Source organism: Octopus bimaculoides, chromosome 23, assembly GCF_046866305.1.
Source record: "Octopus bimaculoides isolate indiv1 chromosome 23, ASM4686630v1, whole genome shotgun sequence".
Taxonomy (NCBI): Eukaryota; Metazoa; Mollusca; class Cephalopoda; order Octopoda; family Octopodidae; genus Octopus; species Octopus bimaculoides.
In genome coordinates this window covers 33,383,650-33,408,935 of record NC_142950.1, presented here as the reverse complement: position 1 = coordinate 33,408,935, position 25,286 = coordinate 33,383,650, and the positions used below count along the sequence as shown (strand labels likewise).

The window sequence follows — 25,286 nt, the reverse complement described above, 5'->3', positions numbered from 1 at the left end:
CGCAACTGCTATCACCACTCCCACCACCACCACCACCATCACCAACAAACCAACAAACCACCTTGTAATTTGAGAGGAACTTCTTCACTGAGAAGACAAATCTGTCAGAGCAAATTTTGAAAACTCACAAAATCCAGCAGGTTAATGTGTGTGGAGGATGGGGGGTTCGAGGTGGAGGAGTGTCCCATGATAAAAGAAGACAATAACAACAACAACAACAACAACAACAACAAACAACATAATGATGAAAAATTTCAACTTGAAGAAACTGCCCAGAAATACACATGGAAAAGGAAATATTCAGTAACAGTTACTTGATCTTGGTTTTAGATTCATTTTCAATTGTGGTGGGCATGTTGGGATTTCATCTTCAAGAGTATTTTGTTTTCCTAAGTCAATTCTGTTTTGGTGGTATTTCGTTCGACTTTATGTTCTGAGTTCAAATCCTGCAGAAGTCAACTTTGCCTTTCATCCTTTTGGGGCCGATAAATTAAGCACCAGTGAAATTCTGGGGTCGAAGTAATTGGCTAGTCCCCTCCCACCTAATTTCAGACATTGTGTCTTTAGTAAAAGAGGATTGTCGTTGTCGCCGTCCTCCTCTACATCATCATCATCGTCTTCATCAAGGTGATGAGCTGGCAGAATCATTACATGCCAGGCAAAATGCTTAACAGCATTTCCAATATTTTAGAAAAACATGTCTGGCCATGTGGAAATATTACCTTGCTTAGAAACAGGTGACGGTTGGCAACAGGAAGAGCATCCAGCTATAGAAAATCTGCCTCAATAAACTTTGTTTGACCCATGAGTGCACAGAAAAGTGGATGTTAAAATGATAGTGATGATAGTCATCTAAGAATTCGTAAGTCAGGAAAATCACGCGCTCATATATTTTTCAATAGCGGGTATATTAATATTTAATAATACAGCAGTATAGATACAGTTGCTATTTCTAGCAAATCAAGGGGTCGTGTAGAGGTTGCCCTGCTGACTTCATTTTGTGGAGTGCCATTATCATTCTCATAAGAATTAAACAATATAGCACTATAATGAGACATTTTGTAAGACAGCCATATAGGTATGTCTGCTATTTTCATTATTATTATTATTATTATTATTATTATTATTATTATGTAGTCTGATTTTTATTGCATGCCTCCATTGCACTACTGAGGACACCTCTGTGCACCTTGGGTATGTACACACACACATACACACACAGAAAGAGTGAGAAAGAAAGAATTCTAGTTGTTGTTGTTATTATTATTATTAAAACACACATCTAAGAATAGTGGAACAATAGGCATGGTAAACTGCCAGATTAAATGCCTTACAGAATTTTGGTCTTATCCCTTTACATTGCCTCCTCAACAACTTTGTGGCCAAATGCCAATGTTAGATATCGGTATTATACACATGTATTATATTCTGATTATATGTAGAGTATTAATTTCTAACATTGGCACCAAATGACAAATTTGTACGGAAATAGTGGGAGGAAGAGGTGGGGGAAGAGTGAGAGAAGAGTGATTTGACCTCAGTTTTCTCTTGTGCTAACTGATTTGACTTTCATACATGTCTGCTTTTGATTTTTCATCAATGTGGAAGAGATGAATGATAAAGATGGCTCTTATGAGGTGCAGAAAGAGAGAGGGGGGAGGGGGCAGAGAAAGACGGAGAGAGGAGGAGTGAGAGATAAAGACAAAAAATGAGAAACAGAGACAGAGAGAGATAACACACGTGTTTTGTTTCTCTGACAAATTTTTTCTTCTTCTTCTCTCCTTATCTATCTTGACAAAGGACAAATTGCCCAAAAGATCGATAGTTTTTCCTTCACAACATACTGTATTTTTCAGCGTACAAGTCAAATTTTTTAGTCCAAAAATTTACAGCTAAAAAAAAGGTAGGTCAACTTATACATCAAGACAACTTTAGAGAGCCAAAAATTAAACGTGAAATGCAGCAGGAATTGCGAAGATAGTGAAGGTGTTTGAATGTTTACACTATATATCCTATGTCAACTTATATACCAGAAAATACTGTAATGCATTAATTTTGTTACTTTTATTGTTCTTTTCCCCTTGTCTTGTTTGTGTTCCTAATTCATCCTCCTGACTGACATGTTAACAAAGACCTAATTCTGGATTCCTCAGAGACTGGATGTTTTATGAATACTAGGCACAGGTGTGGCTGTGTGATCATCAAGTTTGCTTCCCAACCACATAGTTCCAGGCTCAGTCCTACTGCATGACACCTTGGGCAAGTGTCTCCTACCATAGCTCTGAGCTGGCCAAAGATGAATTAATTTGGTAGATGGAAACAAAAAGAACCATGCATGCGTTCATTTACAACAACCACGTGAAGTCAAGACAAGGAAACACACACACACACACACACACACTTACATGCATGCGTGTGCTAATGAATGTCAGTCATTTCCAATATTCTGCACAAACAGGTCTGGCCATGGGGAAATATTGCTTTGTTCGGAAACAGGTAAAGGTTGGTGACAGGAAAGGCACCAAACTGTAGAAAATCTGCCTCAATAAACTCCATCCAACCCATGAAGGCATAGAAAAGTAGACACTAAGTGATGATGATGATGACTGTAAAGTATTTAGTCACACACAATTGTTTTGCTATTTCACCAACCATTTTGAAATATAAACATTCAGCTAGAAATAGCAGTGGAGTCTACCTCAAAACCATGTGCATGCTATATTGAAAATTTGAAGAAGTGTATATCTGAGATAATATAATCAGAGATACCATTATGTTTTTAAAACTGGATGATTAAAACTTGAACACTTTATTCATAAGTCTAGTCAGACAAGAATGACTGAGGACTAAACAAAAACATCAATCATAGAAACATCAAGAGATGGCTGTGTTGTTATCATAATTAATAAAAGAAATCATTATTATCATCATCATCATCATCATTATTATTGTTATTGGTAAGTAACATTTTCTTGTTCTTTGTTAATTAATATTGGGCAAAATTAACTCTAATTTTTGAAAATCAAATGAAAGTAAAAATGTAGTTCTTTGAAATCTTATGAAACAAATTAAGTAATTCAAGCTTCGGTATTGACTACAGAAAAAGCAACAGACATAATGGTTTTAAATCTACAACAATGGTATCACATTCTCACTCTCTCTCTCTATATATATATATATCATCATCAACATTTAATATCCATTTTCCATGCTGGTATGGGTTGGACGGTTTGACTGAAAACTGGTAAGCTGGGGAGCTGCATCAGGTTCCAATATGCACATGCACACACACACACTAGATATGTGGGTATATATATATATATATATATATATATATATATATATATATATATATATATATATATATACATGATAGGCTTCTTTCAGTTTCCATCTACCAAATCCACTCACAAGACACTTGCCCAAGGTGCCATGCAGTGGAACTGAACCCAGAGCCATGTGGTTGGGAAGCAAACTTCCTACCACACAACCATTGTTGTACAGTGTATGAGTGCAGATGTGTTGCTGTTGTTTCAACCCAGGTGAGATCAGAATGGGCAGGCACATGACCAAAGGCCTTCTAGCCATGACCATTTCTATCTATATTTCAGGCAATGTAACTAGTGTAGTGATAGTGAGACTTTTCGGCCTGGTGTAGTAAAAACATTAATTTCTCTAATGTTCCTATAACTTGAACTGCCACTTCCATGTGAGCAAACAGAGTAACAACGGCAGAGTTGTTAAGGTATCAGATAGCCTTACCTACTCCCAGTATTCTGAGCTCAAATCTTTCTGAGGATCCCTCAGAAAAGGCTCGAAACTTCACATTTAGAACAGTGAACTACTTTCGTGGTTCGTCATATTTCTCACAAAATTCTAAGTTTTAATTAATCTAAAAATCTAATGAAGAATTAAGAGGGATTTAGGAAGATAATTAACTTTTTCATTACCCAATGTTTGGAAGATAACATTAAGGTCCTTACATAAAATTATAATGGAAATGTTTAATTTAAATAAAAGGGATGGGTTCTTTATCATAAAACTAGAAGAAGGAAGTCTCAAGTGGGTTGGGGTCAAAAGGGGTTAATAGAAATGCTTCTTTCATTGACACATTAACAGTTTGATTCTACTCAATAGTGAAAGCATTAAATTACGTTCATACATACATTCTAACCCTGCACTCATTCATACTCACACAATCTTATAGCTTACATTCTGACGTTTTTTTCTTTTTTGTTTCTCTTTTGTCTTGTCTGAAATCTGAAGATTATAAGATTTGCGAGAATAAATTATCTGCATATATATCTATCATTGGAAAAGCTTTCTGAAGACTTAGGTAATGTGAAACCAAAATGGTTACAAGGTTAAATCTTCATTTTAGAAATTGAAATCAGACATGTATAAAGTAAAAGTGTTTGAGTTAAGCTGAGATGACATCCTCCATGCATACATAAATAGCTGCAGGGAAGTAATCACAAAATGCATTGCTAGCAAATGCTGCACTATTGAATGCACAGTAACACCGCTGCCAGATAGTCTACAGAACTGTCTTTTAAATTGTAACTTAATTGAAGACATATAGGTTTTTATCAGAGGAATTTTAATCCAATTCATTCATTCTTCTCTCCATCCCAACCTCGCATACATTTTTCCTTGCATTATAATTAAATTACAGTTATAATCCTTGCAAAATTACATGATTTATTAAAAGATAGTTTTAATGCTTCAGAAATTTATATTACACAAAGTGATGAAAGCAGATGAAAGCAAATAGTAACATTTCTATACATGAGAAATTGTCATACAAATTGAAACACAAAGTTTAGAGTGAATGATAAATAGCAGATGTGAATATAAGGTTTAATTGCTTTCTATTCAAGAAAATATATTTTAGAAGAGGTAAAAAAAAAAAAATGAAGTATTCTTAATCAATCAAATAAGTTCTTTGTACAGAAAGAACCATAATTGAATCTTTTTTTGAAGACAGAATTTTTTTTGTTTTTTTATTATCACCAAAATCCACTGAGTTGATATCACTGAGCTAAGGAGAGAGAATGCTCAATCCACATGAGTAGTCACTACATTTTCCACATATTGCACCCTGTCATCTAAATGCTTTGATGCTAACTCACACGAGACAGCCTCTGGTTCTATGATACAAAACTGTTCAGTTTAAAACGTTTATAATTAAATTTAAAAGACTACCACATGATTTTGTATAAGAACTGTTTCTTAAATTATATTCCAAACATCAGCATTTAGAACAGAGAGGTAACAAACTGGTAATGGGTAGTTAACAGTCGGAGCACTAGTAAAATGACTTCTTTTCAATGCCTGGATAGCTCCATAGAAGTTTTTGGTAGTTCCTTTTACTATGGGAACCTTTTAATTTGTGGAAGTGTGTGCTAATCATGGAAGAGGGTGCTTTGAAAGCATAGTAGCCAGAACAGAGAGGAATAAAACTTCAGAGAGCTAATACCTCTGTCGGCAACAAGGGAATTCTGTCATTAAGTGAAGAGTAAGTTGTACATAGCTGGTGTATGAAGCGCAGTGCTGCATCACACTGAGATGCAGTGTGGTAGAAATGAACTGAGAGAAAAACTGGGTTTAAGGGGAATTAAATGTTGTGTGTAAGAGAAATGGCTGCATTGGTGAGAGCATATAATGCATACGGATGATAAAAGATGCGTGAAAAATGTGCAAAGGAGATCCAGGAGGAAGGAAGCCATTGAAAAGGAAGAACAAGGAAAATATAGGTAGAAATGGTGAAAATTAATTTCACAATGTTGAACCTTGCAAAGGAGACAACAAAGAAACACAACATACTGTGTTAGAAAGGCTGTGTCCGACTCATGCAAGCATGGGAAGGACATAAAAGTTATGACAATGATGATGATGATGATATGATGAAAACATCAAAATGTTAAACTTTTCTTATTCCTTATAGTAAACTAACTTATTCTACTTTTGAACTGTTAATAAATGTTGTAAAGAATTTTGATTCCAAACTCTCATGCCTAATTTAATATCTTGGATATGTGAATTATCTTGACAAGATACAATATCTTAACTCTAGTACTAATTTTTATCTTACTGATACTGAATGGAGAACCCATCCACTTTCCATGCTAGCATGGATTGTTAAGTCAGAGTCTGTTCTTATTTGGAGTTACTCTTTTCCTAGATATGATGGAAGACCATGTCTTGTTCATTCATACATTCCACTTCTTTTGGTGTGGTTTCTAGAACAAGATACCATTCCTAACACCAATCATTTACAGAGTGTACTGGGTGCATTTTATTAAAGCACAAACACTAGAGAAGTTGTCCTGTCCTCACACAGAGAAAAGAGGTTCTCTCAACCCTGTATGATCTCTGCTCATTTAGCAATCACTTCATAAATAACCTTTTCTCATTTCTAATATAAACAAAAGGCCTGAAATTTTGAGGGAAGGGGCAGTTGATTACATTGACCTAAATACTTGACTGGTACTTATTTTATTGGTCCCAAACGGATGAAAGCAAAGCAAAATTTGAACTCAGGATATAAAGCTGGAAGAGGCAGCACTAAGCATTTTGTTCTATGCACTTATGATTCAGCATGTTCACTGCTTTAACCAATTTATAAATAATAGAATAAAACTAATATCAGTGTGATTTTGATCTCACAATCAAGAAAGGTAAAAACAAAATAATAGAAAGTATTTAGTCCCAAACTCTACAGCATAACTTAACATTATCTCACAGATTAATTACAAAACACTAATTGTAAAACTGATACTTTTTTAACGACACGAGATGCACAGTGCAGGGTGGGTGGGTTGGGTGGACAAGAAGGAAGAACAAGCAAGTGTAGTTTGAACTCTGAATTAATATAGATAAAACTACATATTGTAATTATAAATCATTTAATCATAAACCTCGCTGCCTAAATCCAAACTGTGAATCCCAGTTATTAGAGAGAGACAGAGACAGACAGACAGAGAAGGCATTGCAGTCATTGATTTTCTTCTTCTTGGAGAAGAATTTAATGTTGCAACTGTGAAAGATAGAATTACATTACAAAATCTGAAATAATATATTATCAAGTTACCAAAACAATTCCTCTGTATTTATCATAAATATAAGTCTGATAAATTCTATAATATGTATTCTAAACAAATAGTCATATATGATGAGTTGAGAGAGAGTCACCTAGCTGCAACCAAGATAAGAATGATATCACATTCGAATATAGTAAATCAAACAAATGAAATAAGATAAACGGTTCCTTGTTACATGGTTTATATAAAAAAAGACAGAAATGGGGAGGGTGCATTCAAGGGAATAATGATAATAATAATAATAATAATAATGATAATAATAATAATAACAACAACAGTTATAAAGATGACTGGTTTTCTGAAATAGTACTGGAGTGGAAAGAATTACAAGAGAAACTTGTGATAATCAGAGTTGTGTTCATCTTAACAGATCGCAAATAGTTGAATGTATGAAGCTGGAAGGTCGGTAGTTCATCTCTTATTACTGGCACCACGTTTTAAAATGGCTAAGATGCATGTAACACTTAATGTACATGTGTATGCCCTGCTAGCTCTAAACAGGAACCACATGATTGATTTTGTTTGATGTTATATAATCCCAGGTCAATTCTGCTTCAGCAGACAGACAGCTATGGCCAAAGGCATTCCAGTTATGACCATCTCTTATCTTTTAAAAGGGAGTATCTACAACAGTATGGTTATTCCTTTATTTAAGATAGTCCTGAGATTGAAGAGAGATGAGGTCTCTTAGCCAGCTATTTCCTGCAGGCTGAGAGACCACATAGGATCCTATATCTGCAAGGCAGTATATTAACAAGTGATTAATTAGTTATCTTGCACTACTAGGTTCAATTTTTATTTTTATTCTTTTATATTATAGTAAGTGTGGAAAGGCAACTTTGCCTTTCATCCTTTCGGGGTTGATAAATTAAGTACCAGTTACATACTGGGATTGATCTAATCGACTGGTCCCCTCCCCAAAAATTTCAGGCCTTGTAGAATAAGTTATCTGGTTCCCTGTTCTGACTGAAATTTGTTTCTCATATGTTCACCACTGGCATAGAACTCTCATAGAAAAGGACTGACATAGTGGACTGTCGGGTCTGTGAAACAACAAACATTACTCTTAAGGACCGTAGGAAAACAAGCAAATTCCTACTATGGCGTCTATCAATGTATCCTGGTAACAGGATATTCTATAAGATTTTTTTTGTTTTTTTGAAAACTACACCTTAGTATTAACCCATTTTGTGACCAAATTTCTAATGAACTACTCTAGCAATATATGTTGCAATTAATTTTCAAAATAATCGAGAATTTGCAAAGATTTAATAAAATAACCAACTTTTCCTTTATGAAGAGGATGTTTGGAACGTAACTTAACAAAAAGATCTTACAAAATCATTATGGAATGTTTTAATTCAGATATGAACACTTTAGAAACAGATGGTTTTATATCACAGAATTAAAGATGTTCTCAAGTGAGTTGGTATCAAAAGGGTTTAAGCTGTTAATTGGAACATAAACGAAAGGTTCTTTAAAAGCAGATTCTTCAAAGACCAACCAAATTTATTCAGACTCTGTGCATGTGTAAAATTTTTCTTTCTAGCTATGGCTTTCATTTTAAATTATACTTAAAGACACATTGGATAATGTAGTCCTAGATACTGTGTAAAGATAGAAAAAAAGAAAAAGGATAAGATACACATGGCAGGAAGGCTTTTGATCAAAGGCCTACTCAACAAAGGCTGGATGACAGCAATGTGTTTCACTATGAGCTAAAATGGAGAGCTTCAACACCGTTACTTGATTCATAATAAATAGCAGCTAAATCTCTCTTAAATCACATCTTATCATTTTAAATAAAAAGGAACATGTAGAATAATGTAGTCTGACGTATACCTTCAATCACAGGTTAGTTCAACTGTGCCAAACCTAATGATAAACATATTCCTTGATATGCAATGCCTTAGGTCATAGGTCAGTTTAATTAAGCAAGGCTGACCAGGAGTAAAACAACAATAACAGCAACATTCACTTTTGATTATGTGCTTTGATTTCTTTCTTGTACTTTTCCTCTCCAATGTATGATCTGTTCCGACTGCAGACAATGCTCCAGCATGGCCTTAGCTAGGATTACTAAAGCAAACTAAGGAACTAAAGACTGGAAGCACATACAAACACATGGGTAGATACACCCATAGACAGCTACACACATGCAATCATGAGAATAAATTAAGAATTGACTCTTGTCTTTCCCAATGACTATTACTTATGCCAAAATTTAATGTATTTTTGACACCCATTTTCTCATCCAGCATAAGTTATATATATTATTAAATATCACATCTCTCTATGCCTATCATTTTGTGCCAGTCTACAAAGCCAAAACATTCTTAAATCTAACCATTTTCTATCAGATCTTTCTTTACTGCAACTACTTTACTTTAATAACCTGTGACATTTCTTCACAATGCATGTATCAACTAGTTATCTATTTGCATTGTATGTTAAACCAGGAATTTCTATGTAGTTACTTGACCAGTTAGAAATAGAGGCCAAATCTTTTGCAAATCACACACACTTAAAATAGAAACTAAGCCTCCCTCAAAGCACACATACATGCTTAAAATAAAAGCCAAAATTTCCTTCAAGTCACCCACACTTTAAAAACAGACACAAAAATCTTCCTCAAATCATATTCTCTTAAAAAAGAAATGACACATTAAATAAAGTAAGAAAAAAGGAAATGGATGGACATGACCGAAACACTTCTGACCATAAGTGTAGCTGGCCTGGAGCTAAAGAACAACAGCAGCAACAACAACCTGTTACACTACAAATCAACAAGGAGCCTTTAAGTTGTCTCTTGGACTGCTACATATAACAGCCAAATCACACTCAAATTATAACACGACTTCTTAAATAGAGAAAATTACATTAGACAATTCCTAATCCTTAAAGGCAGTTCCTTCTTGGACCTGCTTCAGGATCCTGGGACACACATCCTTTGTACTCCCACCCCATACCTTCCAGAACAAGTTGCAGGCTTACTGGGTAGAGAAACAGGATTCTTTCACTTCAATTCCTATCTGTCTTTATGTCCTGAGTTCAAATCTTGTCAAGGTCGAACAGCACATAACCCATACTTGACCTAAATTATTGGGGTCCCTGTAACCAACCAAACCCTCCCCTTAAAACTACTGGTTTGATACCAAAATTTGAAGCCATCATTATCATTACTGAGAGGATGGAGGAGTACAGACTCATCCTGTTAGTGTGTATTGCATCAATTTGTTTTATTATGGTGTTTAGTTTGTTTTTTGTGTTATGTTTGTCATTTGTTTGGCTTGAACATGGACAGCAAATTCTTCAACCAATTCTGACAGGAGAATCTTGTCATTAGCATAGAAAAGTTCTCATGGGAATTTGGTCTTAAATGCTTATGAAGGAAAGAACTAGGCAGATCTTAAAATGGGCTATGATGATTTTACAAGCATTCTAAATATATCAATATCTTGGTATAAATTAAAATTTTATGTATTTAATACATACACTCATTACTACTTATAAAAATGAGATTTTGTAGCAATCATTATCTTCTACAACATCAGAACACAAGAGAGCTTCAATGTGGTTCCAAAACTTGTCTGCTAGAAATAACAGTCAAAATATCCACCTCAACCATGCCATCTTTACCCATTTGTGACTGTATTTCTTTCTGTCAAAACATATCTCCTTTGTTTCAATTAATTTTGAAATTAATGAATAACTTAGCAAGATAACTTAGCCATTATTATATTATACTGGGACATAAAGTAAGACAAAATTTTACAACCAGGGTTAGTCTCAAGGAGGTCGGTATCAAAAGAATATTGATAATGTGGTCCTATAGACATTGACCAAAATAAGATGGGATGGTCACAACTAGAAAATCTTTAATCAAAGATCTTCTTAATAAAGACCGACCAATAGCTAAACAATCACCATGAAAGCAAAACTGTCAGTCTTTATGAGTTACTCAGGGTTCCAGTAATAATTATTATAATGTTTTATTACTCTGTCTCTGACAGTGTTATTGTGGATAGCTTTAGGAAGTTTTGTTTTGAAATTTGAAAAGATAATATTTATCATTTAGCAATGTCAATCAATATTAGTCTAAGAGAATTAGTAGCATCCTTCAATTAGCTGAAATGATCAAAAGTTTTTCAAACCTGGGAAGAAAAACTTAAGTAATGGACAGCCAGTTATAAAAACTGGACAACAACAAGATGTCAGCGTATTTAAAGAGATATTTGCCTCTTGGTTAATTAATTATGAAAACTCATGATACCATGAGCTATTGCAGTTAATTGAAACTTCTTCATTGTAGAAAATTGTTTCTTAATTCTGAATGCAAAAGTGAAGTTGAAGAGATTTAATAAAACTCAAAATTATGGAACTACTTCAATATAGATCTAAACGATATAGGCAAACATAAGCAATCTGTTCTGATAGTTGTTTAGGACATGGTATAGACCCTGATCCAGCAGACATATAAGTGAACACGTTCCAACTGTGATCATCTTGCTTTTCATACAGACTTATCTAAGTTCTTATCCAATGTGTTTTTCCCTTTTCTTTAAGGAGGGAGAAAGTTGTAGCTGTTATTATTGACATGGACAAGAAAATAAAAATAGATAAATAAAATGAACTCTTTTTAATTTCTTTGACTACATGTGCAGCATAGAATGCCAACAAGTGATCCTCATCTGCCCTTATCTTTGGCAATGAACTGTAGTTGTCCCTAAGTATAACCACTTGCCAGGACTTCAGTTTCTGTGGACCTTCTCCATGTTGTTTATGATCTGTCACGCTTGTGCTTCCCTTGGGGTGTCCATCAGAGGACTTGTTTTGTAATATTGGAAACAGGTTTCCATAGAGTATGTCCTGTCCCAGCCAACCTCATTTCCTCCTTATGATCTGGGTTTCAATAGGTTGCTGTTAACCTGTCCCCTAAAAAGGCTTTGCTTATGAGTTTATCTTGCCAGCCCCACTGAGGAGCAGACATGGTTGGAAATGAAAGTGGCATGGAAGGATGTTTGAAGAAATTTGGGATAAGAGAACCAACCAAAGATTGGCTTCTGACAGAATCTACAGTCTGTAGCCCTCTGTGAAAAGAAAGCCATAATTAACAACTGCATAACCCATAACCAAGGCAAGCAAAGCAGAGAAAGGGGGAGAGTACACTAAAGTCAACCAGGTTAAGAGATGAAATGCAAAGGGAGACAAGAGGAACCATTTAGAGGGGTTTGCCCAAGTAGTGAAAGAAGTGGTTAAAGACAGAGATGGAAAGACAGTCTTACAAATGAAGTCCCTTAAGATAATTATTCTGAATAATGACGATGATGACAGCAGCAGCGGTGAGGATAAGCAAGGAACATGGAAGTAGGTATGAGAATCAGTTAGTTCTGAACTTCTAGTCTGTGTATCATTAAAACAAGAATTTAGAACAAACTGTGTGAAAATATTATGTTGAAAACAATGTTGAACTGTCCTGATGTTTGTGATGAAAAACTAGCCATAGGTGAATGTGGCAAACTTGCACAAAGAGAATACAAAAGATGTCATGACATCATTGCATGCTTTGTTCACCAGAAGAAAGAAAAAAAAAGTTGAAATTGTGCCAATGATAGTGGTAGTGGGTACTCTTGGTATTATCACGAAAGAAATGAAATCATGGTGTGGAGAAGACTCGGATTGATATTCAAAACACAACTATTAGCGGCAACAGCATTCTTAGGAATTGCAAAAATCCCAAGAAAGGTATTCAAAAAATGAGTTGACTAAAAATTCCAAAGGACTCATGTTCATTTGTTGAGACTTTTCCCATGGGGTGTAAAAATGACTCAAGGTCTGTCAGAGATCTTGTTAACATATTTCATGCAGAGAACATTATATAGTTAATTAGAAATGATTACATGTTGAAGAAAAACCAATATTTATAAGTCAATGACTCATAGTATTTAAAATTATTTCAGCAAGGAACCCATCTGTGAAACAGACTTCACAAGACTTGTTGAAGCTGTGACAAGAATGACTAAACACATGTACATACAATGTTTGATGGTTGGCATAGTTAACTAGAATTGTTTACAGAATAAATAACTGAAAGATGCCATTTGCATGAGTAATAATCAAGTTATTGATAACATTTAATGTATAAGCATTTATACAGAACTCAAAACAGTTATATATATATATATATATATATTTATAAAATTAGCTATGACTGGTGCTTTCTGGTGAAACTCAAAGGCTCAGTAAAAAATTATAAGATCTATATCAAATTTGACTCTACTATTAGCACTGGGTCCTACTGTTATAATGGGTCTTGTTGTAAGCCTTAAAAATCTCTTTAACCCTGTAGCATTTAAATAGACCATATCCAGCTCAAATATTCTACTTGTTTTACATTCTATGTAAAATGTTAACAGTTCTTAGAATATTTTGTTTTTAATGGTTAAATCAGAAATAGATGGGACAGTGCCCAAGATCCTTTGCAAAAAAAAAAAGAATAGAAGAGGACATATTGGATAGTGTAGTCTGAGAGAAGCTGTTTTTTTTAGAGAGGAGAGATGGTCATAGTTAGAACGCCTTTGATCATGGGTCTGCTAATTCAAGGCCAATCTGAAACTAAGCAATATTAACTACGACATTTAGTCATCAATGAAGAAATATGTTTGAAACATGTGGGAGTCTGAAGTAATTTCTTCAAACAATTAGAATTACCCTCAAGAACTTCTCATTTCCTCTCCCCGACTCCTTAAACCGTTGCAGAATCACTGATATTTACGATTCATTAATTTACTGAGACAGACACAGTTCTAGTGAAATTCCAAGATTAACAAAATACTGTGAAAACAATTTCAACCAAAGTGAAACTTTTATCTCTTCAACCAATATGCAGTTATATATATATATATATATATATATATATATATATATATATATATATATATATATATATATATATATATATATATATATATATATGTGAGCTAAAATAATTAAATTCTGTCTTTGATTTAGTAACTTACAATTAACAAATCAGTTGGAAAACAACATTCACAAGTTCAGTGGGAGGAGCAGAGAAATTGCCATGTTTGATATAAATTAAGCTGGTTTTTAATTTTAACCCTTTAGTACTTAAACTGGCTATATTCAGCCCAAATATTCTGTGTTTTAAGTTCAAACCAGCCAGACCTGGTTTCTCACATCTTCTTTTCAATGTCATTCTAAAAGTTAACAATCACATCATTTGAAATCTAGAAGCCACAAGATAATACATGCTTAATATTAAGCATAACATTGGATAAAGTTATCTGAATGCTAAAGGTTAAATTTTTAAAACTTGTTCAACACTTTGGTAAAGAAAGAAAAGTTATATAGAGGCAAAATAATTGCCCTGATATGTGTGTGTGAGAGAGAGAAAAACACACACATTTTACAGGCACTCTGTGAAGTATTTGGCATTAGGAAGAACATCCAGCTGTAAGAACTATGCCAAAGTAGATACTGGATTTTTGTGCAGCCCTCTAGCTCATTGGTTCCTGTCAAATCGTCCAACCTATGCCAACATGGAAAACGCATGCTAAACGGTTATGTCATATATGACTGGCTTCTTTCTGTACCATTCCTGCATACCAAATCTCACTACAAAGATATTCATCATCCAAACACTATAACAGAAGGCACAAGCCCAAAGTGTTATGAAATGGAGAGCTGGGAATCAAGTGGTTGCATAGGAAATTTCTTAACCACAAAGCTCTGCCTGCAGATGTGACTGCAGTAAATATTCATATATATATAGATAACTTTTAACATTTTTTAAAAATATCATATAAGGCTAAATTCATTTCTAGCATTTACCATGTTTTGATAATGGAGTCTTTTCACGCTGTAAAATAATAGCCAGCAATTTCATAAAACCTTTTTTTTTTTTTTTTTTTGGTATAAATTGAAATATGAAGAATTACAAGAAAATAAGGAAATATGGAATTTTTATGGATTCATTCTTCTGTAGACAAATTACATTCCTATTTCAAATCTATATTGCTACACTTAAATTATCACTAACATTATTATGTGTATGTATGAATAGAAAAATAAGTATGAATGAAGGCATGTATATACATACATGCATGTGTGTATATATGTGCATAGATACAGGAACTGCATACACATGCATATACATGTGTGTATGTGTGTGATAATATATATCTTACATGTATGTTTGCATGTATATACCTTATATGTATGTATAAATATATATACATATATATATATATATATATATATATATATATATATATATATCTTATATGCATGTATATATATATATCATATATGTGTATTATATATATATATATATATATATGTGTATTATATATATATATATATATATATATATATATATATATTAGATATAGCTAGACAGATATACTCCCAACAAAAATATCTGTGTGCACACACACTCACACACACACACACACACACACACACACACTCACTCACTTCACAAAATGTGTGCATGTGTGTGTGTGTGTGTGTGCTTGTGCAGAAATATAGAGATATAATGAAGTAACTTGTAACTCTGAGCAAACTTGCTAGATGTATAAATCTTCAATATTCAAGTATGGGGAAGAGAAGGTGTATATAGCAAGACAAAAATGTTTATAGAGAAAAGATTCCAAGGTTTTTTCTATTTGTTCTAGTTTTTTTCTTTTTCTTCTTTTAGCATGACAAAAAAAAGTACAGGTAAAATATGTCTGTACTATGTCCTCTGTTTTATTCCATGAACAAACATGAGTATTTCTGTATACACACAGTATACTGATAACAATAGCCACAACTTACAACAAAAGGAGTGGTAGCAGTGGGGATTGGTTGTGGTAGTGGGGATTGGTGGTACTGGTGGCAGGGATTGGTGGCGGTAGTGGTGGTGGGGGTGGTAGTGGTAGTTTTCTTTTTTAATAATAATACTGATAATAACAACAATAATAATAAGGAATTTGAATTTCTGGGGCCCAGCAAACAGGTAGAGAGAGCTGTTCTGTCAATTGTAATTCAATAGGAAAGTATTTTGACAGTTGAACAGAAGATTGTATTTAGAGCACATTTCAGTAGTAAGAAAAAAAAAAAGAAAAGAAGGAAATGAGGGGAGGGAGAGGAGAATATAAGGGAGAATTGGGGGGGGGGGTAAACCACAAAGGAAAAATAAACTAGTTGAGAGAGGGAGAGAGAGAGAGAGAGAGACAAGAAGGGGTAGAAAGAGAAAATGATTTTAATGAGAGAGAAAAGGGTGCCATGCAGTAAAAATGTTTGAAAGCTTCCTAAGGAGGTGGGAATGAGGAAATGAAGAGCAGTGAATTGCTAAAATGTTAATTATGGCAATTAATATTTGATCTTTGAAAGTGAAATTATATCAACTTGCTTTTTTTTCTTTTGTAATTTGCATTTGCATTTTGTGATATTTCTTTGGTTTTTGTTTTGTCGTCATTTCATATTCTGTTAATAAATTGATAAATTTAAATATGGAAAATATAACATTTTGCTTACAATTAACATCCATGTCCCACTCTCTCTCTCTCTCTCTCTCTCTTTCCAGACACACACACCATGCAGGCTTTTAAAAGTTCCATGTTGAAGATATAAAAATGTAGTTATAATTTCTATTTCATGACATTCTGAGACAACACATTCAAACAAGTAAAAAGGTTTTTGAAAAATATTGGAATATAGACTCAGACATAGTTGTGTGGTAAGAAGTTTGCGTCCCAACCACATGGTTCAGGGTTTAGTCCCACTGCATGGCACCTTGGGCAAGTGTCTTCTCCTATAGCCCTGGGATGACTAAGGCCTTGTGAGTGTATTTGGTAAACAGAAATTGAATGAAGCCTGTTGTGTATATGTGTATGTGTCATTGTGTTTGTCTACTACTACTGCTTCACAACCAGTGTTGATGTGTTTATATCCCTGTAACTTAGCAGTTACAGGGATATATATATACATACAGTTTAGAGATCTAATAGAGGTTACTCCATCTAGTGAGAGATAAATATCAATTTAATACACTACTGAAAGAGCTACTAATAGTTTCGTGCTTTTAAGATACTCGAACAGGCCTCAGTGGAGATACATGGCATATTTTATAAATATGCCTGTTCAAGTATCATGAAAGCATGAAACTATTAGTAGCTCTTTTGGTTGTGCATTAAATTGAAATATATATACATATATATACATATGCATATATATATATATATATATATATATATATATATATATATATATATATATATATATACATATATATACATATATATACATATGCATATATATATATATATATATATATATATATATATATATATATATATATATATATATATATATATATATATACAGTAGAACCTCACAGTACGAGTACACCATTGTACGAGTACACCATTGTACGAGTAATTTGCTGTACAAGCCAAGACTCGTGCGAATTTTTGTCTTGAAGTATGAGCAGAAATTCACAGCATGAGCACATAACACATCCCATCTTTACGGTAATTCAGTTAATAAAACCAGTTTACATATTTCTTTTGCATTCTCTTTCTTTATAATTGCCATTTTACTTGTAAACTACACCTTTTCTGTTTTAAAACGCGTAAAAAATTATTTTGAGTGGCTTTTAGAGGCTGGAATGGATTAATTATATTTTAGTTAACTTCAATAGGGAAAATTGATTTGTAAAACAAGTAAATTGTAAGATGAACTCGGTCATGGAGCAAATTAAACTCGTACTGTGAAATATCCCTGTATATGTGTGCATATATATATATATATATATATATATATATATATATATGAATGTGTGTGTATCTATAATTATACTATCTAATGAGTTCTTTAATTTTTTTTTTTTTAAGGCAGGTAGATTGTTAAAGTTTTGAATTAAACTGATCAAGTACTTTTTTTGTTTCAGTTAGCAAATGCTTTTGCAGCATTTTCTACTCCAAAGCCTTTTCTAATCATTGGATCCGCGACTCCTGCTGCTCTGATAACACAGGCCTGGAATGACAGGTATGCTACACAAGAGTGACATTTATTTGTAATAAACATTTTTACTTGCAAAAATACTTCCTTTTTGATCTTTACTCTCTTTACCTCCTAATGAAACCTGTACACAGGTTTTCATTTGACATGCAAGAAATAGCAGTCCTCAAGCATGCCAGAAAGGTGGCGAGCTGGCAGAAATGTTAGCACGCCGGGCGAAATGCTTAGCGGTATTTCGCCTGTCTTTACGTTCTGAGTTCAAGTTCGGCCGAGGTTGACTTTGCTTTCATCCTTTTCAGGTCGATAAATTAAGTACCAGTTACGCACTGGGGTCGATGTAATCGACTTAATCCCTTTGTCTGTCCTTGTTTGTCCTCTCTGTGTGTAGCCCCTTGTGGGCAATAATGAAATAAGAAACTGAAGGAAGCCTATTGTGTGTGTACGTGTATGTGTGTGACAACCATCCCTGTGACTTAGCAGCTTGGCAAAAGAAACTGATAGAATAAGCACCAGGCTTTAAAAAAAAAACTGAGGTCAATCTGTTCAACTAAAGCCCTCCTGTCAGTGCTCCAAGATAGCTGCAGTCCAATAAACGAAACAAGTAAAAGATGAAAAATAAACAGAGGGTGTAGTTTTAGGAACTTCATAAAAGACAGAACAGTCCAGACTGGAGCGCATTTTCATCATCAATCCATCTTGATCAGAGTTAATCTAGACTACATAACAACAGTGTCTCACACTAAGTTTTAGAGGTGGAGGAGGGACAGGACCCAGTGATCCTGTAGCCCCATCCTCACAATACTTGGCTGATACCTACTTATTTTATCAAAATTTCTGGCAGGGTCAATGAGGAAGCTGACCTCAGTAGGATTTAAATAATAATTGTTGCTCACAAAAACACAAAGTCACAAATTTGGGGGCAAGAAGTTATTCAATCATATTGACCACAGAACTTGATGGGGAAGTGCATGGCTTAGAGGTTGGGGTATTGGACTCATGATCATAAAATTGTGGTTTCAATTCATGCATCAGGCAGTGTGTTGTGTTCTTGAGCAAAACACTTCATTTCACATTGTTCCAGTCCACTCATCTGGTAAAAAAGTGAGCAATCCTGTAATAGACTGGTGTCCTGTCGCCTTTCTGGCACTTGTGCCTGTGGCATATGTAATGGACTTTCGAGCGAGATCGTTGCCAGTGCCCCTGGACTGGCTCTTGTGCGGGTGGCACATAAAATACACCATTTGAGCGTGGCCGTTGCCAGTACCGCCTGACTGGCCTTCGTGCGAGTGGCACATAAAAGCACCCACTACACTCTCAGAGTGGTTGGTGTTAGGAAGGGCATCCAGCTGTAGAAACTCTGTCAAATCAGATTGGAGCGTGGTGTAGCCATCCGGTTTCACCAGTCCTCAGTCAAATCGTCCAAAAGCGGACGTTAAACAATTATGATGATGATAGAAACCAGGAAACTGGAGTAATATGGACTAACCACAGTATTTCAGCAACCCAGGAGGATGAAAAAGCAGAGTCATCATTGACAGGAATTGAACTCACAATGTACAGAACTGGAGTAAATATCATAAAGCATTTAAACCAAGGTTTTTACCAATCCACTGTAGTAGTAGTAGTAGTAGTAGTAGTAGTAGTAGTAGTAGTAGTAGTAGTTTGTGATTCAGGTAGAAGCCAAGAATTTTGAGGTGTGTGGGGAAGACAATATCATTGACCCTAGTATTTGACTGGTATACTTTATTTTAACAACCACAGCAGGATGAAAGGGGGAAATTGATCCGGGCAGGATTTGAACTCACAATGTAAAGAGCCAAATCATGTTGTCATAACTAAAGCTCCCAGGGATTACAAATATACAGGAAAAATAAATGAATAATGAATAACACCACCAGGCATTGCACACATTATTGAGGATTACACTCGATGCAATACAAAACACAAAACCAAAACAAAACAAAACACTGCACATTGCCAATGCACAAGAGCTGGATGCACTATGATGTGCAATGAAAGCATACAATAAAAATTCAGCTTCTGGAACAACAACAACAAGAACAACATAGGTACAAGGCCCATCCATCTTTGCGGGTATAGGGATGCAGTAATTTAAATCAACTAATGTTTATTTTATTGAATCCCCCCCACCCTGATCACCTCCCACCAATCGAAGGATAAAAAGTAAATGATTATCTCAGAATAATAATAATAATAATAATAATAATAATAATAATAATAATAATAATAATAATAATAAATAATAATAATAATAAATAATAATAAATAATAATAATAAACAATAATAATAATAATAATAATAATAATAATAAATAATAAATAATAATAATAATAATAATAATAATAATAATAATAATAATAATAATAATAATAATAATAATGATGATAGTTTAACAAATAAATGAAAAGAAAAACAAAAGACATACCTCCGAATCAATAAAATCATTCCATAAGTTAGTGTTTTTTGCCTGCAAATCATTGAGGCTACGTGACCAAGAGTGCTCGTTTATATTCCACATAAGGGATAATAATAAGAGGAAGAGGGAAATAATGTAGGGAGAATGAAAGAAAAAATATATATGTATATGTGTGTGTGTGTGTGTGTGTGTGTGTAAAATGACAGTGGGGCAAGAAAGACAGTGAAAAAAAAAATCAAAAACTAAATGAGGTTGTTATAGTTGTGAGGAAACACTTCTACATGGTCCATGGTCATTGGGGCCTGCTATAATTGATATCCAGCATTCACTTCGAAAATATTTTTTATGTATACTGTTGTGTTTTAAAAAAACAACATTGGATGAGGAGGAATGCACAGGACAAAGTTAAGGTAAGGTAAGGTAGGGTAAGGTAAGGTAAGGTAAGGTAAGGTAAGGTAAGGTAAGGTAAGGTAAGGTAAGGTAAGGTAAGGTAAGGTAGAGAGAAATAATTACAAAAAAAAAAAAAAAAAAAAAAAAAATGAAAGACAGAAGGGTTACAGTTTGGATGATGTTAGCAGTGGGAGGGCGCTGTTGAAATATTTAAGTTTGGCTCAGTGGTGGTTGAAGTGTTGGTAGCAATAGATGGAGATCCTCCTATAATAGTTTCACCAACAACTTCATTTAAAAAGTACAACTTAGTAGTAGTAGTAGTAGTAGCAATACTAATACTTCTTAAAAGTAGTAGAAGCTCTAATATTAATACTACTGAAAACAAGGATGGTGATAAAAATGACAAAAGTGGCCTCTGTGAAAGTCCAGTAACCATTGAAGTTTGCTAGTTTACAAAACTAGCTGGCAAAGAAAGAGACATGGCTTATACTTCCTTCCTCCAAGCAGGGTAGGGAAAAAAAAGGCAAAGTACACAAACTAAGCACTTAAATATGCAATAGAAATTAAATAGTAGGTATAAGGTGAGTGTCTTGTCTGTACAAAAGCTGTCATTCCAAAATTCCTGTCACCTCAATCCTGTCCTCTCTCTCACTCTCACTCTCTCTCTCTCTCTCTCTCTCTCTCTCTCCACCAACACCTTACACATGACCTATAAATAGACAACAGTAGGTAGGTCTGCTGTTTGGGTCATATGCATACATATACAAATATACAGTCTCCCTAGATTCTGTATTTTTTTACACACACACACACACACACACACACACTGCCTGAGGTCAATTATACTAATATTAAATAAATAAAAACATTTCTCTGATACACACCCACCAACACATAAACACAACTTCTACACACACACACACACACACACACACACACAAACACACCCACACACACAAACACACCCACACACACAAACGCTGTACACAAACACACCTTTTGTTCTGATTCAGGTGAGACTTACAGTCAGAAACTTGGGTCAAAAGAAATCAGTAGTTATTTGAGAAATATTTTACTTATTTATTTATTTACTTATTTATTTATTTATTATTATTATCATCATCGTTTTCTCTTTTGACATTAGTTGCTACTGCTGCTACTACTACTGGTTAATACTTAAACAGGTTGTTGAAGAGAGAGAGAGAGAGAGAGAGGCTAGTGATACAACAATGCACTGTCAAATACACATGTATAATAAAAATAATAATAATAATACAGATATCCTTATTCACAAAGCTAAAGTGTCTGCGAATCATAAATGAAAAAGTATCCACTGCATTTAATGGCAGAGTGTAGCTGTTTTTATTTTGCTGTATTTCAGTGGTTTACATACAGCTTGGAAATTGTTTCATCTGGAGATCAAGATTCTTTAGAGTATAAAATATTATTTTACTTTTTATTCTCTGAAGCATGTGCAGACAGCTATACTAATCATCAAATGAAGCAATTTGCAAGTTGTAGATAACCACTGAAATAATACAGTCTGTCTGCATATGTGTAAGCATGTATGCATATATATATTTTTTTTCTTTTTTTCTTTTTACTTGTTTCAGTCGTTTGACTGTGGCCATGCTGGGGCACCGCCTTTTTTAGTCGAGCAAATCGACCCCAGGACTTATTCTTTGTAAGCCTAGTACTTATTCTATCGGTTTCTTTTTGCCGAACCGCTAAGTTACGGGGACGTAAACACACCAGCCTCGGTTGTCAAGCGAAGTTGGGGGGACAAACACACACTTACATATATATATAGATATACATATATACAACGAGCTTCTTTCAGTTTCCGTCTACCAAATCCACTCACAAGGCTTTGGTCAGCCCGAGGCTATAGTAGAAGACACTTGCCCAAGGTGCCACTCAGTGGGACTGAACCCAGAACCATGTGGTTGGTAAGCAAACTACTTACCACACAGCCACTCCTGCGCCTATATATATATATATATATATATATATATATATATATATATATATATATATATATATATATATATATATATATATATATATATATATATATATATATATATATCATAGATTTTCCTGTTGTAGACAACAGAGGGTTCCACATATTTCTTGCTGAACAACCTGTGTGGCTGACTTGTTTATAGCAATGAAATATTTGTGCTGCACAGTAGTTTTTACATGCCATCAATTGACAACGCCTGTACAGGTGCATGATGCGCCGCACATCAGGTGTTGAAGTGATTGTAGAGCAATGTGCAATGAAATGCTCAAGAACACAACGGATCACTTGGTCCAGAAATGGAAACCATGAGCTTGTGAACTGGGAGTATAACACCCAAACTACTAGGCCCCATGCCTCCCAATATATATGTGTATGTATATATACGTGTGTGCATATGTATGCGTGTATATATATATATATATATATATATATATATATATATATATATACATATACATATATAATTGCAGTGTGGAAGGTGTTTATAAACCGTTTAAAATAACACACAAAATCCGTTAGATTCACTTCAACATTTGAATTTAATTTGTCAAAATATTTTCGTCGCTTTGAGACCGCGACCTGTTCACTGATAAAATTGTGCTGCATCTTTTAAATGGCTTATAAACACCTTCCACGCTGCAAGTGATGAGAGACAATCACAGCTACAAACACACACAACATGCATGACAGGCCTCTTTCAATTACCATCTACCAAATCCACTCACATGTCTTTGGTTGGTCTGAGGCTGTACTAGAAGACACTTGCCCAAGGTGCCACACAATGGGACTGAACCCGGAACCATGTGGTTGGGAAGCAAACTTCTTACCACACAGTCATGCCTGAGCCTATATATATATATATATATATATATATATATATATGAAATAGTCATCTGCTACCAAATGTAACTCACAAGACACTGGGTCAATAACCTAAGGCAATGTTATAAGATAACTTGCTAAATTGCCCAAGGTTTCACATCGTCAAATCAAAATCTGATTCACATGGGTTGATTGTGAAGTGGAACTTCATAACCACTCAACCATCCTGCACTCGACAAAGTCGAGTGTTAAGGGGCAGCGATGGGTAACTTTGCCTATCAATCACTGAACACAAATCAGGCACAATAACTGAGATGGTGATATCAAATAGTAATATCTCCGACAGGTGAAATAGGTGAAGTTTAGCAGGATATCAGAGATATTAATCATTTTGGTTTAGTTTGATGAAACAGAGAGGGGGGAGAGAGAGAAAGAAAGAGAGGGGATAGCAGAGAGGTAGAAAGAGAGAGTGTCAAAGAAAAAGAGAGAGTGAATGAGAAAGAAAGAGAGAGAGAGGAGGAATCACACTGTAAAAGAGAGAAGAGAGAAGGGGAGACACACAGAGAAAGCGAGAGATGAGAGAAGGGGAGACATACTAAACAAAACAGAGAAGAGAGAGAGAGAGAGAGAGAGAGAGAGAGAGAGAGAGAGAGAGTGCAAGACAAAGTGAAGAGAGAGAGGTATGAAAACATTATTGTATTGAATCCATCTAGTTTCAATATAAAATGGGTCTGACATTTGAAACTCATCGGAATGAATAAGCCCAAACATGAAAACTATCATGAAGAAGCCTTTGTGTGGTTACATCAATCGATCTGCTAGAAATAGCAGTTAAATCTCCCACTAAGTAATAATGTCTTAAGTAATAATGATACATTAGGTCAGAGAATAAAAATTCCTCTATGCCAGTGGTTCTCAACCATTTTTTTTACCTATGGATCCCTTTCATTCCTATTTTACTCGGGTGACCCCTCATAACTGTTCTGTGTTTAAGAAATCCTATTATATTTTTATAATTGGATATTATTAGGAATTGTATTCCTAAAAATTCTTTAAAAAATATTTTGTGTATTGTAGAAATATAACCAATTTATTGAATGTAATTTTTAACAACAGAATCCTATGTCAACCCCCCCCCCCCCCAAGAGCTGTATGGAACCCAGTTGAGAAGCACTGCTCCATGCAGTCACAGTGGCTGCCAGACATAGCAGTCAGATCACCTTCAAATCATATCCAAACATCTTAACAGTTAAGTTGGATTAATCAGAGTTCTACTGTGTGAGGATCACAGGTACAAGGTGTTCTAAATTGCAAGACTGTGCACCAGAGAGAACCAAACTGTAGTGAGTGAGCAGTGTGTACGGAAAGATAATGTCATACTTGCACCAATTGATTCTTAAAAGAAAGTGCGCTGTGAAAGGTTATGCTGACACAAGCACTGCAGAGGTTATAAAGTAACTCATGAAATCAAACACCTGAAAA

At 34.5% G+C, this 25,286-nt stretch overlaps 1 protein-coding gene across 30 annotated transcripts in view; it reads right to left on the bottom strand.

The window, feature by feature from the left end:
- The window catches only part of LOC106883544 (tight junction protein 1), a 589,197-nt gene that overhangs the window by 179,214 nt on the left and 384,697 nt on the right, over positions 1 to 25,286 (bottom strand). For 3 of the 30 annotated variants that reach the window (XM_089340330.1, XM_089340341.1, XM_089340348.1), the window contains exon 1: positions 20,576 to 21,727. The exons of 25 other annotated variants lie outside the window; for them this stretch is intronic. In XM_089340330.1, the coding sequence (XP_089196456.1) occupies positions 20,576 to 20,668 (93 nt within the window). In that variant the 5' untranslated portion in view covers positions 20,669 to 21,727. Of the gene's footprint in view, positions 1 to 16,518; positions 16,593 to 20,575; positions 21,728 to 25,286 lie in introns of those variants that run through there. 2 more of the 30 variants (XM_089340334.1, XM_089340342.1) reach the window with 1 other exon arrangement.